General features: G+C 39.7%; 1 protein-coding gene across 1 annotated transcript; it reads left to right on the top strand.

Moving 5' to 3' along the window:
- The first annotated feature begins 1,045 nt into the window (after nucleotides 1-1,045).
- LOC105228618 (uncharacterized) lies at nucleotides 1,046-12,744 on the top strand. Its single transcript, XM_011208507.4, has 3 exons — nucleotides 1,046-3,818; nucleotides 9,835-9,888; nucleotides 10,021-12,744. The coding sequence occupies exons 1-3, from the start codon at nucleotides 1,273-1,275 to the stop codon at nucleotides 12,662-12,664; spliced, it is 5,244 nt and encodes a 1,747-aa protein (XP_011206809.4). The 5' UTR covers nucleotides 1,046-1,272; the 3' UTR covers nucleotides 12,665-12,744.
- Nucleotides 12,745-19,450: the final 6,706 nt, after the last annotated feature.

Genomic DNA, 19,450 nt, shown 5'->3' on the forward strand with positions numbered 1-19,450 from the left:
CAAGATGACCATTGATTCTCTACTTGTCCTCAATAAGGTTCATCTTGTTTTACTTGTAGTTGCAGGACTGCTAAGCAAACATTATTCAATGAGCATTCTATATAATGTACTACAGTTGTGGAAGTTCTCTGGAACAAACCGACGTGAAATCATTTCGACACAGTTTTCTGCATTGTGCAGCTCTCGAAAAAATAAGTTTACACATTCTGGGTTCAGATCTTTAGTTTTCGTGGTGATTGAAGAAAATCTTCCAACAGTTTATTGATGGCCTCAGGGCCTGTTGTCGATATTTGAGATATTTTGGTCCATCCTCAGGCGAGTTTGGCTACTTAAAAAGCCGATGTTTAACTGTTCTGCCTCTGCGCCAAAATCTATTCCTTACGGCTAAATTTTAGCAATCCATGGTTTGCCTTTAAGGTTTTTAGATTCCAGATGGCTTGGAATGCGAATTGGTCTCTCACACTAAAAATCAACATTTTTCGGCACGGTTTAAACTTTTCTAAAAACTCATGTGAGAGTTTGAATTGCTAGAGCTGAACTCCATAGGCTTCGTAGGGGCATCTATCTTAGATGAAGTCCAAACCCAAATTTCCAATTTAGAGTTTTTAAACGGATAAAAACAAAGATGCATGGCTATATAGCCATAACGTAGGTCGTTTAAAACATTAAAGTGTATACAATATATACCAGTTCTACTGTAGCACCCTGTACTCCTCACTGCATTACTTTTTTGTGGTTTTATGACAACATTTTCAAACAGTCAACAGAAAAACGCGTGCTTTATATTAGCAAAAGTTAAAAAAATCCATGTGTGGCCTGGTTTGTGCCAAGATTTATATTTAGTTCCGAATCGAAATCATAACTGTAAAGTACGCAATAGGCGCTATGTAATTAAATAACGCGCTAAAGTCATGTATTTAAATTTAGATTTGCAAGTGTTAATAAGCTGAGATAGCAAGGGTTGCTTTAACTTAAATCTTAACTTCTACAAGCGCATTCGCCACTTAAATGATGGCATTAAAAACAGCAAAGATTTTTCTGAAAATGGAGGCACCTAAGTACCACACAAACCGCGGTCTCGCCTTCGCTTTTCAACAACTTGCGCTTGTAATAATATTCAGCACGTTATCACGGGCAAATCTGCCACCAACAACAAGTGCGGCGACACATATAATAAAAACAATAAAACCCACTATAAGCGCACAACAACAAATCTATCACACTTGCCACGACGTGCGCTGTCAATGCAGCGGTTTTGTGCTTAAATGTGTTATGAAAGGTGTTACTATACTCATCGACAGCGGCGCGCCAGTGACAGGCAGCGCGCGACTCACTATAAGTTGTGCAGCGAATACAACTGCTGAGGAAATAAAGAAAGCGCAGTTCGCTTACAGTTTTCGGCATCACAATGTCAAATTTAATTTGGAAAATTGCGCAATGCTACCAGATATATTGAAGCGCGCGCAAATCAACTACACAGGTACTATCAAATTCAATGGCGCTTTGCCGGTGCCTGCGCACTTTTTAGACCAAGCAAGAGGTTTGCAGCGTTTGCGCTTTGATGTGACAATTAACAGCAGCGCTGCAGATAGTTTGCCTGCAGAACTCTTTCACAATCAAGGCGCTTTGAAGGAGCTTAGATTGTTACTGTTATGCAAACCGGATGAAGTGGCGCTACCAACGCAAATATTCCACAGGCTGTACGCGCTGGAAGCGCTATTAGTGCGCGTTGTACAAACTGATCTCGATGGCATTACAAATACGGTGCTGCGCAATTTAACATCTTTGCATTTTCGTGATATGCCGAATTTGCGAAAACTTAATTTGGATGGTAATTATATGCAAGCATTGTCAGCTGAACTCTTTGTCACGCTACCCGAATTAAACGAATTGACTTTGTGCTTGAACCAGTTGGCGGCGCTGCCAAGCGGGTTGCTGCGCGCGCAGGGTAAACTGATAAAGCTTAGTCTAGCCGGCAATTTGCTGCAGTCACTACCGTCTCGTTTCTTCGATACGACACCGCACCTATGGGAACTTGACTTGAACGACAATCTACTTTCTAAACCTACAAATATTATTACAGCGGTCAAACCGCTGCGTTTTCTGTATCAGCTCAACTTGAGTTACAATAACTTTACGCGCATTGAGGGCGCTGATGAGTATGCAAATCGCTCACTACTCACGCGCCAGAATATTGGAAAAATTAGTGACGCGCCGCCTTACTTTCAACAGTATTTGGCGCAGCTGTCGACCAAACGATATGCGCCGCCATACAATACGACTATAATCAACCTGAGTCATAATCGTATTGAAACATTTCATTTACATAGCATCAGCGCTGCTACGCTGCAATGTCCTTATGAGCTTGATTTGACCAATAATCAAATAAAGCATATTTACGCGCTAAGTCATCCTGAGCGCAGTCACAGCGACTGTACGCGTAAGTTGCTATTGCAGTTCAATCCACTGCAGTGCGACTGTGCCTTAGCTTGGATCTACAGCATGAATTTCTCTATTGCGACGAACTGGGAGTGTGTTAGGCGTGATGGTAGCAATTATATGTATTTACACGGGCAGCGCGCTATGTGCGCCTGGACGCCGAAATTTTGCCCTAGCGCTTGCAACTGCCACTATGACGCGCAAGTACTGCATATCAACTGTACACATGCCATGTTGAATAGCTTGACCCAGCTGCCACGCCCAGCGCAGGTCTCGTTGACGCAGAGCACGCTGGATATTACGCACAACCGCTTTTTTGAATTGCCATCGAATTTGACTTTCGGTTACGCTAATGTGACGCGCCTGTATGCAGCACACAATCGCCTGGAAAATATACAAAGCGCGCACCTGCCGCCGCATTTGCAACTGTTAGATGTGCGTAATAATCTTTTAGCGCGCCTAAGTAACAGTTTCATTTTGCACTACCTTAATGAAAGCGCCACTTTACAGCAGCTTTATCTCTCCGAGAATCCATGGCTTTGCGACTGTGAGGCTGAGCAATTGTTAAACGCTGTGCGCGCGCATCGTAAGCGCATACCCGATGTGGCGCTTTTAGCTTGCGCAAATCTGCAGAATACCAGCTTGCTACAAGCGCGCTACACGGAAGTTTGTATACCAGCAATAGCGCGGCGTTTGCGCTTGTTGTGGTTACTTTTCAGCTTGTCGCTGGCAGCTATTGTGTTAATTAGTATATTAGCGCTTTACTATAAATATAATTTGGAGCTACATGTGTGGCTATACGCGCACGATATGTTTCTCTGTTGCATACGCGAATATGACTTGGATAAGGAAAAAACATTCGATGCATTCATATCGTATGCGCATCAGGACGCGTCTTTTGTCAATGACATACTTTTGCCAGGTCTAGAGCAAGGTGAGCCACCATTTCGCGTGTGTACGCATGAACGCAATTGGCTTGCGGGCGCTTACATACCCGAACAAATAATTGAGTCCGTTGCACAATCGCGTCGCACAATCATTGTGCTCTCACAGCATTTTATCGCATCGGATTGGGCGCGCATGGAATTTCGCACGGCGCACCAGTGCGCTTTGAATGAACGACGCGCGCGATTAATTATTATAAAGTATGGCGAGCTTGCCGATCTCACGATGATTGATAAGGAGTTGCGCGCCTATTTGGATATGAACACGTATTTGAAGTGGGAGGAACATCCATGGTTTTGGAGTAAACTGCGTTATGCTATGCCACATCGCAAGGGAGAGCTGCGCAATGCCGGCATGCTTGAGTTAGATGAACGGCAGAGAGTTTATGTCATTGGCGATGTGGAGCTGAATCGGCTGCGCGGACAGGATGGATAGCATATGTGAACGTTTATGGATGTTAGGCTCATACAAATTGTATGGAACTATTTTCAAAGTTTAGTATCTAAGTTGTGTCGAGAGATTGAACAAATATAATAGTCAATATAGTTTCAGTAAAAGTTTAAGTTCATGCTTTTTGTTTTCTACTTCGCGGGTGAACGGATGCAAAATGCGTTCCGAATCATTATAGGTGATGTCACAGCAACGGTATGTGCCACTTAAACTCTAAGTAACCGTCACCCACGCTGGAACCGCGTTTAAGCATAGCGGCTTTTCGACTTTACTCATTCTATGAAGGTACTTTCTGAGATATTCGTGACCGGGGCGCAGCTGTGTTGTGTAGAAGTCCACTTCTGACGTGCTGCACTCTGGCCAATACCTTACGGCAGATTTGACCAAATCACTGCTCCGTATAGTAAGACGCTTGTAGTTGTTGATATTAAGAGCTTTCTCTTTTTCTGTAAGACCTCCTGTGTTAGTCATCACTCTGCTAAGATAGGAGGTGTTTTCACTGCCTTTCCTGCGGCGCGCGGGATTTGTACCCAGAAAGTTATCTTGGGGTCGAGTCTTACGCCTAGATAATTAACAGCCTTCTGTTTCCTTAGTATATACATACTTAGTCGTTTTCATGCTCATTACGAGAGTTTGTTCGTCAGCAACAGTAGCTCTTTCTTTCTGTAGCATGCTGGAGGTTGTGTCAAACCAGTGTTTGAGTCCGTTTCATGATTAAGCTTTCATCGGGCTTCCCCTGTGTCTGGGGCTGTGACTACTGCTGTTCTGTCGTCCGCGTAGGCGATTAAATATGATTCGTCGGGAGTTCTAGTATTCCGTCATAACAAACGTTAACCAGTTCTAGGCGGAAAATGGACCTTACCTTGTGTTGCTCCTGACGTTACTTCTATTTGTCGTGATGCCTATTTGGTCTTGTACAACAGTTTTCTGTTACTAAGATAGCTCTGCACCACATAATTGAGGTAATCGGGGATTCTGAGATGTTTTTCTAAAGCGCTCGCTCTAGTGAAGGCGTATCGAACGTCTAAAGTCGCCGACAGAGCTACTCGCTCATATTTGCGCCTAGACATGGCGTAAATTAATAAAATTGGGGCAAAAAATATTAATGTCGATTCATACTTTCCTTAGCCCACATATAATATATTTTATGAGTCTTCTCATTTGTGTTTAATCTTATAGATATTATATCGGTTAATATTCAGGATCAAATCAAACTTAACTCAACTTCTTTTGACCACCTCCAGTTTCGAGTCCTCAAACTGGAAATATCAAAAAGTTTTTGGAATATCTACCATGAAGTACAAATATAGCTTTATATAACCAACTTTAACAACCAGCTTAGTATTCCTCGCCCATAACGGCCACCCTGTTAGTAACCGTGAGGCCACAAACATCACGTATCAAATCACTTAACTTGCGTCCTGTTGTTTTCCCAGCGTCAATTTCCGTAAAATGATAACAACAATAACAATAGTAAACCACAAAAAGCGGACAGCAAACAAAGAAAAAGTAGCGGAGGCGGTCAATAAAAGCATATAAAACCAGGCGCCGAGCACAATGACCAAAAGTGGAGTGGAGTGAAGCGCGTGAGGTTACAGCAGCCAACTTCCAGCCCAACCAACTGCTGACCCAACAATTGTGGCACACCTAGTAAACATGCAGCAGCCCAGTGCGTACAAATCAATTGTCTGCGTTTGGCTGATTTGCCAAGGAAAAGCGATAAAAAATGGCTATTGAAAAATTGTGGAAACAAAAAATCAAAGGAAATGAATTGAAGGGTGTACAGCAACCCACAAAAATGGGGAATGGGGAGAGAACAATGCGCCGCACGAACAGCTGCCCACTGGCGGCATGCGGCGCCGAGCAGTAGCGCGCAACATGCGCCCGCACACATGCGCGCGCGCATACATTCGCCCACATATACACACATAGAAACAATTTGCTTTCGCTAAGGTCTACTTTAAGGCAGTGACGCGCTCGTACTCGCACATACAATTGCTGTGGTCAATCGCTTGTATTCAATAATGTTGCACGTGCTTCAAATTTTGAATATGCTGTTTTTTATTTGCGCTTACACTGTGCTAACGGTACTTGCTGCCGGGCGCTATTCATTTGCTATGGCCAATTCTGTTTTATGCTTATTTTTTTGTATTTATTATTTCACTTTTTTGCTTTGTTTGCGCATTTTTCATGCCACAATTTGTTGCTATCTACTTGCGGCTTGCCTGCGCTGTGCTCTGGTGTGCGTGCGTTTCATTATCATATCATTTGTTATCATTTTTATTCTCTGCTAGCCGCACAGTTCGATGTCGAATGTCATTTGTAAATGGCATGTTATCAATTTTCAAGATGATTGAATTGACCTTTTTTACCCAAATCACCGGGGGAGGCATAAATTGGACGCATGGGTGTGACAGGGTATAGTTGTTAATAAAAATGGCAGTATTTAATAGGCGGCAATAAATTTATCTTACAAAATTTTGTTAAGCGGAGCGTCATAAATATCAAACTAAGAGCTTTAGGATATGAGAATGATTTTAGAAAAATATGTTTTTTTATAAACAAAATTTTGAATAATATGTATTGCTGTAAGACCATTTTGTATGTCTCCAACCCGACTAGTAACTTGACTTAGATAAGAACCTGACATCTGCCGAGAAAGCGAAATATGGAATGCTCGAGGAAAGGTAACTGGTAAAGGAAGGAGTAATTTTATGAAAGTACGATTGGTCCATATAATTTGGAGTAGTTTGGGTCGAGATAAGCTCAGCTGGTTCGCGTTTTAGAAATAATTATTAAGATGTGTTCTCCTCTTTGCGGTCAGAAAAGCGGTTATCCATAGCCAGGTGACAGGCAATAAAATCACACAATGTTATGCCAGAAAATGTTCTTAAAAGCAGGGAGACAGTAGCTGTAGTGGCGAGCGGAAAGCGGCTGCATATATCTATATAGAGATCCAAGCAGCAACGGAACTCCGGTAAACGAAATCGCTAATAAGATTGAGAAAACTGTCATCCGTCTGGCTACCGGATCAGTACTGTAAAAACGTAAATTGCTAAAAACAGTACATAATGAAGTTTCCGGAAGGGCAACTATACCTTAAGGACATGCAGGACCGTCCAGATCATTTGAATCAAAACTCGTATTAGATATAGGGCTTTGGAGTTGAAGGTACTAGATGATGTATCAAAACTAGATCTTAAGTTCTCTTCTTTCAGCTCAAATTGAATTGAACCACCATCTGTTATTACGGGAGACCAGTAGGTCTTTGTGTGGCGTGACCATAATAACCTATTATATACCTGACTACTATCTCAACTTTTTTTGATTTATGTTCATCTTCGAGTGTGAACAGCTTTTCACCTATATGGTCTTCTTCAATGTTACCGATAGGTTTGCCCATATTGATCTGCAATCTTGCGATGGTTGTCTTGTATTCGTAGATATAGCGTAGGTAAACTCTTATATTTGGAGGATGGCGTCATGTGTAGAAGTTCACTCAAGTGAGGAAAATTCTCTTAATGCCATTCACTTGGGAGTGGTCAAACACGATTATTTTACATATGGCTCAAGCAGCTCACGACTGCCGGTCTTAGACCAAGTATCTTCTGGGTAGCAAAAAAATATCCGTTTGTTGGCGAGCTAAAGTGAGAAGGCGAACAATTCCTCCCCAAGATTGTGCGCTGGGTTTGGCATCCGTCACGTCAAACTCCCAATCAATGAAATGAAGAAAACAGACTCGGGTAAGAGTAAATGCAACCTCCATGATGAAACAACCCCAAACGAATTGAGGCTGATCGACTTCACCGGGCCCCAAATATGGTTATTTGTAGTACTAGATTCCAGCATAGAAAAATTCATCTAGCTATCTGGCTGTCTCCGGATCAAAAAGCCACCAACCAAACCGATTTTGTTGTGATAGACGTAAGGCACGTCTCCAGTGTAGTCGGAGGTCTTAACATGGACTCAGACGCACGCCAACAAAAACAAGAAAGGTGCGACGTCGAGAAGCTGCAATCAAAACGGATAGCCGAACGATTTTTCACTCGAATTGCACACTTGCTCTCTGAGAGCACTCGTCAACAATTCAGAACTTGGGGAACAGTGGAAAGACATTTCAAGCTCTTTACGTACAGCTGCAAGGGAAACCATTGGTTTTTGGAAAAGGCAAAAGAACAACTGGTAGGATGAGGAGTGCTGTGTCGCAGTAGAGGGAAAATATACTCGTACTACCTACCTCGCAATCGACCACAACACATGCGGGATGGGATATATACCACGAAGTGAAGAGTTAAGCGAGACGCATTCGTAGACAGAAAAAGAAAGATCCTGAAATGCGTGAGTATGAAGAGTTTAACAAGCTGGCCAACAGAGCTAAAACTCGAAAATTCAACGAAAAGATGCAGCAACTAACAGAAGGTTTCAATACCGGATCATACTCTTGTAAAACCCCCAGAGGTGATCTGGTAACCCATGCTCAAAGCATACTAAAATTATGGAGGGAACACTTCTCCTGCTGAATGACAGTTAAAGAATAACGCCAGGAGAAGGTGAACCCTATTCCCCAATCGCTGACGATGAAGCAGATATTCCACTGGCCGACCATGAAGATAGCAATTACCCGTCTGAAGAACAACAAAGCGGCGGGGACCGACGGATCGCCGGCCGAGCTATATAAACACGGCGGTGAAGTACGAAATCGTGGAAAAACGGCCGCATTTGAAGAAAATAAAGGGCTGTTTCACCGAGGCAATGCACTGTGTCACAAGTCAGTGAAAACGATGGCAAAAATCCATGAGTTGGGCTTCCGAATTGCTTCTGTATCCAGACCTGCTCCCCACTGACTACTCCCTGTTTGAAGAAAGAAATGAAAGAATGCTCGCTGGGAAGAAATTTTTATCGAATAAAGAAGTGAACGCCGTTACTGGGGTATATTTTGCAGCAAAGGGCAAATCGTACTAAAGACAAATGGTATTGAAGAATTGGAGGGTCACTATATTCAATGATTTTTTTAAGCTCCAAAGTTAATTTTAATCAGATTGAAAGTTTTCAAAGCGAGATACGAGTATACCTTTCTTACCAATTTTTAGTTAGGTTTAATAATCAAAAGTAAGCTAAACCTTAACATTAGAAACAATATAAACGTTTCCGCGCATGGTATGTGTCTACGCTAAACGTGGCGTTGTTAAGCGGCGCAATTGTCGCTTACCAATAAGTGGATTTTGTACTGAAATTTCGGGATTTAATATGAATTTATTGACATTTTTATGAATTACCAGGTGAGGATAAATTATATCTAAAAAATCTTCTTAGATTGTTTAAAACTAAGCTATACATAGTCAAGACTTCAACTATAGGTAGTTTTCAACGCTAAACCTAGTCTTGTTTAGTGACAGTGAGGTAGGCGGACCTTAGCCTAGAGTTTCAGTAATTAGTTTTTAAATATTTTTTGTGAAAAGTTGCTGCATGGCAAAAATGAGGTCGGAAACTCGCGTCTTGGCGGTTCGGAATTTTTTTCGTTAATTTTCGAATTTAGTTCAGCCGAATTTGAACCCATGAAAAACTAAACTATTTAGTTTTTAGGTACTGCGGTTATAGTCCTTAAGCAGTCCAAAACGCTATATATTGACAGCTCCGTTAAGCAGTTACAAACTGGTTTGGAAACCCTGAGAGTGGAAGACCGAAAATATATGTACTTTGCCATGACAATGAAAATGAACCTGAGTTTATATTCTTTCAAGGACGGTCAAACGGTCGAATCCTCGAAAAAGTCTTCTAAAATTACTTTCTTTACTTTCGGTAACAACCGCTTTTGGGTGTCCACTACGTTCAGCGTCTTCGATGCTCACTTCACCACGTCTAACCTCAACATACCAGTTTTGATGCTTGATTTTCTTCTCTTTAAATACCAATATTTCATTAACATTCGGAACTCCTTTTTAGCCATTTTTTTCACAATAATAAAAGAATGCTTTACTCAAATTTATATAATTCACAAAGTAATGATCCGACACCATATACATGCGCCGTTTGGAGTTTAGAGATTCAATTCAAGTAGCGCCATTTAAGTTGACCTGTTTTTTTTTTTCTTTAGCAATTTATGTATTTTTGTCTAATGTCTCTTTGAAAAATATCTACATTTTGTTGCATTCTAATCACATTTCCTTTAACTCTTTTCTAGACATAAGTCATGATGCCAGGCGTTCATAAACATACTGTCGTTTTTTATATAGCGCTGCTCTTTTTTCATCAAACGCAACCACTAAAAACAGCCAACTCGAAAACCAATAATGGAAGAGCTCTCGATACATATTGCGATATTGGAAGGTGCGCGTGCAATGCAACTGCTGTGATGTGTCAGCTAAAGGATTGTAACGCTAGCGGTCCACAATTTATAGGCGTACGCCGCATAGAATATGCAGCAGCTTCAAATCACTGTACACTAAAAACACGCACAAAATACAACAACCAGTTCGTGCCACGCATAATTGTACCAGTGATTAAAAGTTATGTTAAAAAAACTGAGTTTACACTGGCAAATTGTCTGCAAACGCCAGAAGCGTTGCGGCAGAAGAAACTAAGCTATTACGGCAAAGTAGTGCACGACAAACTTAGTGCTGCTGTAGCAGGAGAAGATATTTATTTTCCAAATTCGCACAATTTATGGGAACTGAACCATATAAGCAAAAATGCTAGCAGTGGTGAACTATTCGCGCAGCTATTACTGGAATTGGATCAAATTAAGGTACTGGACTTGACAGCCGATTGCACAGGTGGCGCCAATATAATTCCCGACGACTTGTTGCACACATTAGACACGTTAGAGACGCTGCGCTTTCACATCAGCGGCGCAACGCCACAATTGACAGCGGCGCATTTTCGCGATTTAAAAAAACTTAAAATATTGCGCTTGGATGATAATCGCTTACGCACGCTTGCTGCAGATATTTTTAGGCCAGTATACAGTTTACAGCATTTGAACTTATCCCTGAATGCGCTAGAGACGCTACCCGCTGATTTGTTGTCGGCGCAAATTAAATTAAAGTCATTGGATTTGAGTTACAATAAACTAAAATCGCTGCCGCGCAACTTTTTCAAGTGGCCACTAAATTTAGAGGTATTACTGTTGGCACACAATGAATTCAGCGTGCCCAATAATGTTATAGAACATTCTGTGACTTTTTTCAATATGCGCGAATTCGATTTGAGCTACAATCAATTGAGCACGCTGCGTGGCACGGGTTTGTATGAAAATAAAACGATTTTAACGCGTAAGATTCACACGCGCTTTAGCTACTATTCCGCTTTAAACTTATATGTTAAATTAAGTCACAATAACATCAGCGCGCTTAGCTTCGATTGGTTTGAATACATTAATGATTGCTACTACACTTACGATCTGTCGCATAACAACATCAAGCATGTAACGTTTTTGAAGCATCCGGGTGTAAATATGGTGCGCTGCTGGCGGAAATGGCTGCTCGCCAATAATCCGTTGCATTGTGACTGTCAGTTGGCTTGGTTAATCAATAACGGTTATCAATTTGATACTCGTGATTGGCGCTGCACATACCCTGAACACTTGTCCATGCATGCGCTAAAAGCGCTGAATCACAGCGCACTTTGCAATTGGTCACCTGCTACGTGTCCAGACAAGTGCGCCTGTAGTTATGATACTAACGCGCTCTTAGTTAATTGTGCTAAAGCGCAGCTTTCGCAGTTACCAAGCATACCGCGCCCAGAACAGGTGGCCCTCAGTAGTACAACGTTAAACATCAACAATAATACATTATACGAGCTACCGCTGAACACAAGTTTTGGCTACGCACAAGTAACGCGCTTGTACGCCGCTTATAATAAGCTGACCAGCATACATTCAAAGCGCTTGCCGCCTAACTTGACGGTACTGGATGTGCGCGCTAATAAACTGGAGCGCTTGAGCAATAACTTTTTACTAAGAAATCTAGAAGCAAGTGAAACTTTAGAAGAGCTATATATCTCAGGCAATCCTTGGATTTGCGATTGTGGCGCTGAGCTGCTCTTGCGCGTCGTGCGCGCGCAACGAAAGCGCATACCCGACGCCGACGCAGCGCTTTGCGCCAACCTACCAAATGTTACACTTACAGATGTCATTTTTACCGATATTTGCCACGTCAACAAGTCGCGCGCCAAGATTTTTCAGTTAGCATTAGTGCTTACGATTGTTATCACTATGCTCATTAGCGCCATTGCGCTTTACTACAAATACAAATTACAAATAAAGATCTGGCTATATGCGCATCACATATGTCAGTGTTGTATTACAGTGGAAACGCTGGATAGTGATAAAACGTTTGATGCTTTTATATCATATTCGCATCAACAACAGCACTATGTCAATCATATATTGCTGCCGGAGCTTGAGCAGGGCGATCCACCATATCGCATTTGCACACACGAACGCAACTGGTTAGCGGGCGCTTTTATACCCGAGCAGATTATTGAATCGGTGGAGCAGTCGCGCCGTACAATCATTGTGCTGTCAGATGATTTCATCGCATCGGATTGGGCGCGCATGGAGTTTCGCATGGCGCATCAGAGCGCTTTAAATGAGCGACGCGAGCGCATAATTATCATAAAGTATGGCGAGCTTACGAATGTAGCGCAACTGGATAAGGAGCTGCAGGCCTATCTGAAAATGAACACGTATCTGGACTTTAACGATTCGCGTTTTTGGCAAAAGCTGCGCTATGCATTGCCGCATAAAATCGCTATTGGTAGTAAATCGGATCAGCACGAAGGACAGAAGCCTATTAATTTCATTGGGCAAGATAAGCTAATTCTACGATAATAATTATAATAATCAAGAGAAAATATTCAAGTAGATTTGATAGTTATTACATATAAATAAATAAATGAAATTAATATTTTTCTGAGTCTGCATTCCTTCAATAGGAGTAAATTATATCGGTAAGCTTGATAATTTTAAGATTATGTGCTAATTTCCACCAGTTGTATAATATCAAGTATCAGGTGTCAGATTCATATGAAGAGTAAGACAGGTGCGTAGAAGAATATTGAGCGTATAAAGAGCTTAAGTGCGGCAGTCTTGGTTCATTCATTATTTGACCTATCTTTTTGAGCAATAACTAAGTGAGCCGGTTGGAAAAAAGCTAACTTAAATGACGACTAACATTTGGAGTTTGAACTGCTTGTACTAAAATTGGATGAAGATGTTTACTTGATTATATCTGATTCTTTTGTAGCCCTAAATAATCCAAAGCAAAACAACGTTTAGACGAAAGGCATAGAAGGTTGTAAGAACGCAAAAGAGTAGTCAAAAGAGGAGACGACAATTACATTCAGAAAAGGGAACTAAATATGACTAGACGATTTTATTAAACGGTCTTGGAAAAGTTTTTCTTCCACAAAGAGACATAACGTTGGAGGGAGCTTTGAACGAATTCAAGAGAATAAGATTCCTGATTAAGATAACTTGTTAAAAGAGTGCTCCTTAAAGGTGACTCAAATTCTGAGCAACTATTCTCTTAAGAACAAATGCCAGAAAACGTCAATTAAAATGATAAAAGGGGGCTTCCTAAGGTTAGACGGTTTGATTAAACGATCCTCGAAAGGGTTTTCATCTGAAAGGAGGAATAACAATAAAGGGAACTTTGAAGTCTCTGAGTGATCTTCGAAAAAATTTTTCTTAAGAATTTTTTTAAGATCTCATGGTTTTCAACGAGTACGGCGAAGGAAAGAGATTATGTCTTAGTAAACTGATAAGAGGTCTCTTCAACGGAGACTTCAGATTATGGTCTTTGCAAAGCGGTCTGTCAGGAAAACTTTTTAACGAAGAGATGCCATGGTTTTCAACGAGTACGGCGAAGAAAAGAGGTTATATCTTAGGAAACTTCGATAAGAGCTCTCTTCAACGGAGACATCAGATTATGGTTTTTGCAAAGCAGTCTATCTATGAAAATTTTTCTTAAGAAGAGATGTCATGGGTTTGAATTGTTATCGCGAAGAAAAGAGATAATGACTAAAGGTACTTCGATAAAGGGTCTTTTCAAAAAAATTTCACAATAAGGAAAACTTAGAAACGAGTTTTCGTAAAGGTTACGACCATGAAATATTCGAAAATCGGCAGCTGTGGGGCGTTAACATAATTAAAAGATCTTCAAAATGGATCTCTTAAGGGGAAATGAAAGGACATTTTAGGCTGTTTGATTTTTAGGTAAGTGATTCCAGGGAAACCATATGCTATTATAGGGTCAGTACGTGAAGTCTGCAGAAAGCACTGATTTTTAGCTATTCAAGGTTTTTTGAGATCACAAGTTAAAAGTAATTTGAAGCTCAAAATGACAGTCGTTAGTAACAGTGTACAGAAAAAGAGTCAGTGTGGGGAGATTTTATATTCTGCTTCTTAGTGAGCTGGGTAGGTGACTTATAACATAAATTTGTAGAAAAAAAGTCACCATAATTCCCTTGAGGACACAGAATTGTTGGTATTTTGTCTCTAAAAATATTGAATATTCAGTTTCCTGGAGTCCCAGAGTTTCTTCCAAAAATATTGCATTCTCCTCGTGCTTCATGATGATTTGGTCTCAAATCCTTTATATTTGTGACCAATACTCACTCCCTTCAAAAGCATAAATTCATATAAAAATATTTAATGGCATTAAGTACCGTTAACACAAATCATTACTCGCGCGAAAACATAAAATTCCATTTATGCTTGATCATACTTTAGTGTACCTATCATACTAATTGCAAACTATTGGCCTCAAATGCCCTTCAAATTACGCCGCCTGCTAGGTGTGGGTGCAGCAATAATAATCATAGAAATTATTAGAAATTATGGCAATCATATTTACTTTTGGCAATTTGCGCTTCCTGCTAGTTTGCCATAAAGAACCGAAAAAAGAGAGAGCAAAAACCGAAAACATCATGTAACGGTGCAGCAAGCATAAGCGACGCTGATTGCTAACAAATAAAATTGTTCGCCAAATCCTCGAATTTATAGATTTCTGCAGTAGGCCGGTAATGGACAGCCTCAGTGCTAGCCAATGGCGCACAAACACAAACATACAAGTAGCAGAGCCGACCAAACACGAGCATAAACAGTAATCAAAAGGCACGAGGAAAATGTTAGCTTGACAGGAGCTGGTAGCGCGGAAGACAGCAAACAAGTACAGGACATTGTAGTTACTGGACCACTTATGTATTTGTAAGTAATTCCCATGAGCGCCTGCAAGTATGCTATATAAATTGTCATAATTGAGCGGGAGTGGTTAGTTGTTCTGAAATGTAAGCAAAGCCAACTATGTTTTGTATGTGTAGCATAAGAATTACGCCAGTTGTACGCAGATACTTCAGTTCTTCCAAAAACTAAAAGAGGAGCTTCATTTGTGTTCCAATTCCAATATGTACCATTTTTCATAAACTATTTAAAACCGTAAATTTTCTCTAAAACACTGAATTTTATTCGGTTCCAAGTTTCATGGTCCATGTTCCAATTTCAAATCGTTCCTAATTACAAAAAAAAAATTTAAAGTTAAAATACATACATATATCCTTATTTTTTAATTTAACTTTATTTTTTTTTAAGTTTCATATTCCAAAACGTTTCAATTCTCATTTTTTTCAATTCACAATTAATTACTCTTTTTATGCTATGAACTATTTAAACCCGTAAATTTTGCCAAAAACATTGAGTTTTATTCAAGTTTCATGTTCCATGTTCCAATTCCAAATCGTTCCTAATTTCAAAAAAATGTGTCTAAAATGTTAAAAAATATCCATATTTATTAATTTCAATTGATTTATTTTTAATTTTCATATAGCATAAAGTTTATATACATACATACATATTTGAACTCCAAGGAGTTATACATACATACATATGTATATTAATATTTTCTTCCAATTTCAATTCATTCCAATATTTTATATACTTTATTTGCTTTTTAATGTAAAAGTTTTCATTAAGTTAACAGTGATAAGACACAAATTGGTTCCAAAACTGTTCCGGTACCACTTCAGTTTTGTTTTGAATTTATCGAGTTCCATTTCATTGCTTACAATAAGATATATTTTCTTCAATTTTGAAATTGACAATCATCATCTTTCTTGCATTATATTCATTATTTCAGTTATTAAACGATATTTTCATTTTATATGTTCCAATTCCATTTCGTTCCTCTCATGTGTTCTACACCCAATTCCAAAGCTTTGGCTTTGTAGACTAATCAGGTTTTGTTTCACTTGAGTTTCGTTTCAGTTCCATTTCGTTCCTTGTGATATTTAAATTTACTGTATTTAAGGAAAATGTTATACGTTCAACAAAACATAATATTTTAGCATTTTATCAGTGAATTCCATTTCGTTTCATAATATTATATTTCAATGTTTCATATTTTTTCCTTTTTACCAAAGTCTTAAGCATTTTACTTTCTTGCATTAAGTTTTCTGCATCACTGTTTCACACTTGTCGCTTTGTTGTACATTTTTATTGCTCGCCATTGCCACCTTCCCCCTTCCCGCTGCCACATTAGGCGAGTGAACTACCTCGAAGTCAAATAAAAAAGAAATAAAAGTGTCGAGTGCATTATTGCCGAATTGCTACGCGACATTGGCGCTGCTGACTGCAGCATACACACACACACGCTCATACGCTCTCGCACTTTCACTAGCGCACTCACGTAGCAATATGTACATATGGTATGTATGTGAGCATATATTTACAACATCTTCACCACATTGTCCTTTACTTACTTTTACTACGAAATACCCATACTTTACCGTTAAAATCCTGCTAGTTTTATTATTGTCACATGTACTCATATAATTTTTGTTTTTGTTTTTTTTTTTCGTGCGCCGCTTGCCATACGTGTCCTTTGTGCTTGACGCTATTATTTTGCACTTACACTAACATGTTCATAAATATTTTTCTATGGTATTTTATTGATACTCCGACCAAACAATGTTTTTCCGCCAGCACTACACATACACATACGCATATACATGTTACATTATTACATAGATTCAATATAGTCGTATGTGTTGTAATTATTTGTTGTTTTTGCGCTGCTTTGGGACATTTAACGTTCGCAGCTGTTGGCAGTTTTATGCTGGCACAGGTCGCCTGAGTTGCCCAACATCTTCAAATGGTCGCTGCTAAAGCCACGCACACAATCACAAACGCATCTATTTATGTGTATGTGTGCCTTGTTGTAGGTTTTTATTGTTCTTTGCGTTTATTGTAGGCACGCACACGATGGTGTGGGCAGTCATAATCGTCTGCTTGGCCAGCTGTTTCGCCAGCCTGTCTCTGATATTTCTTGACAATTTGTGTAGTTGTTATTTTTTTTTGCTTTCTGGTTTTGTTGCGCTGTCAAAAAGCAATAATCATCAATTCTGATTTTTCCTCTTTAGTATCGTGAATGATTTTCTCTACTTAAGAGCTTTTCGCTGCTGTCTTTTTCCGCCATTCGATGGCCTTGCTGAGTGCCACTGTATTTTGTGTGCATTTATTTGATTTCAATTTGATGAGTATTTATTGTGAGCGCAATGTGCGTTGCATTTTTATACAACCATATATTAATGCATACATTATTACTAGGACCGCTGCAGACCCGTTTGGTGAGGCAAACCAAGTTAAGACGTTCAAGGATTTTATATGGGCCTTGAACTATGATTTTCGATACTCAACCTTCCTAAGATACTGAAGTTGATCTAAGTACTCAGTTATCCTCTTGGATACAAGGAACGTTTGAATCTCCGTGATCTAGCAATTCGACTGACGCGCTGTTGTTAACTCGGCTATAACCGCGTAGCATTGTCTACGCCAGTAAAGAAAGTAAAAAAGCAACTCCTTGAGACCCAGAAATAAGTTAACTTAATACTACAAGATAGTTGATAGTTCCTCTCTCCTCTTTAAGAGTTTTTCGTCTGCAACCTGTTAATAAGGTGGAATACTTAAGGCTTATTCTTGAAAGTAGCCTTTTATAGAGGCCAAATTTCAAGGAGAGAGTAAAGAAGGCATTGGTTGACTTATATTGCTGTGGAGGAGCTTCATGGTCAAAAGCTGGGTACTCTCTTCATAGTGGGAATTCTCACAAATTAGCGGCGATACCAGCGCTGAGCACGCCAACTGCACCGTCAAGCTACTTCATTATCAGACTCGTTTGGAGAACTGGACATAGGCAGTCTTGCCCCACTGACATCGGAATGGGATCGCGTTGGATCTCCTTTGGCGTCTTGCATTCTACCGTTGAACCAATGGATCTCGCGTGAGCTTTGCAGACGCTGGTCGGCGATTTTTGAGTTATCCAAGTGAGATCTCTGTTAAGATCTTAAGAAGTTGAAGCTTATTAGGTAAGTTTTAGGCTAAAAGTCTCTCATAACGGGTTGAATTTTTTTCTTTTGACATGTGAATATTGTAGAAAATTTCTATATACCTTTATCGTAGGTTTTCCAATAAGAGATAGATGATATTGGTAAAAAAGCGATATTATGGGACTCTAAAAAGGAAGATTCAAACTAAATAAAGGAAAACTTTGCACTTCCATTTTTGTACCGATTGTCATTAAAACAGCTCAGTAAACATTGTTACGCTCTGACCACCGGTCAACAGATCGCAAACATGGAAATTTAGCGAGTACAAAGAGATAGTTGTCGAGTTTGAAGCCTAGATTGAGGCAAAAGAGATAAAAGTTGATTATATATTGCCTTCCAAAGAATCATGACCGACGCGGTGTAATATTCAACATTATTGAAACATCAATTATACGGCGTAAGTTACAGAAAAAAATGACTTTTTGCAAGAAAAAAGTGAATTTATCTTTCCGCAGGGAAGAGAGTAATCTGAGGTCGAAAAGCCAATACCACTACAGGTCCTCAGGACGAAGACATGGTTAAAAGTTCTTTCGGCGTGAACTAATAACTTTCCAAATCACGGTTGTCCTTTAATTAGTGGATATCTTATGTATATGTTTGGTATAATGGGTGTTGTTTTCAGACGTTTGGTTTTCAATCAAGCAATATTATTTTCGGAGTTCGTCTTTTTGACAGCTGTTACTCGATTTATACTCTGCTTGGTTTGCCATTTCATAATTAATAGACTTAGTTTGGAACGATACCGATTTTCACAAGAAAATTTTGTTTAATGATGAAGCTGACTTTTGGTTGTGGATACATACATAAACAAAGCTAGCGTATTTGGAATGATGTTAGTTTACAAGCCATTATCTAGACGCCATTACATCTTTAAGAAGTCCATGTTTACTGTACTCTATGGGCAAGGGGAATCATCGACCCATGCTTCTTCAAAAATGACGTCGGCCATAATGTAACAATCAGTGAGGAACGCTAAAAGCCATTATTATAGACTTTTTCGTACCTGAACCGGACGATGTTGATGCGAGCAAACTTTTATTCCAATAAGACGGCTTACACTACGGCACTACATGTGTTATAACCAACGAAACAAACAATTGAACGAAGGAAACTTTTGGTGTGCGTATAACACCGCTGTACAAATTTTTTTGTGTGGTTATGGGAAGTCGACGCCTTGAAAAATAATATTCAATGCTTCATTGCTGATATACGACCTCAATAGTTTACAAACTGCAAG

Source organism: Bactrocera dorsalis, chromosome 4, assembly GCF_023373825.1.
Source record: "Bactrocera dorsalis isolate Fly_Bdor chromosome 4, ASM2337382v1, whole genome shotgun sequence".
Classification (NCBI taxonomy): domain Eukaryota; kingdom Metazoa; phylum Arthropoda; class Insecta; order Diptera; family Tephritidae; genus Bactrocera; species Bactrocera dorsalis.

Excerpts from the sequence above, each read along its gene's own strand:
- LOC105228618 (XM_011208507.4), top strand. The coding sequence starts at position 1,273 with ATGAAAGGTGTTACTATACTCATCGACAGCGGCGCGCCAGTGACAGGC. Across the intron at positions 3,819-9,834 it reads CTGCGCGGACAGGATGGATA|TAATGATCCGACACCATATA; the intron begins GCATATGTGAAC and ends TAATTCACAAAG. Across the intron at positions 9,889-10,020 it reads AGTTTAGAGATTCAATTCAA|AGTCATGATGCCAGGCGTTC; the intron begins GTAGCGCCATTT and ends TTTCTAGACATA.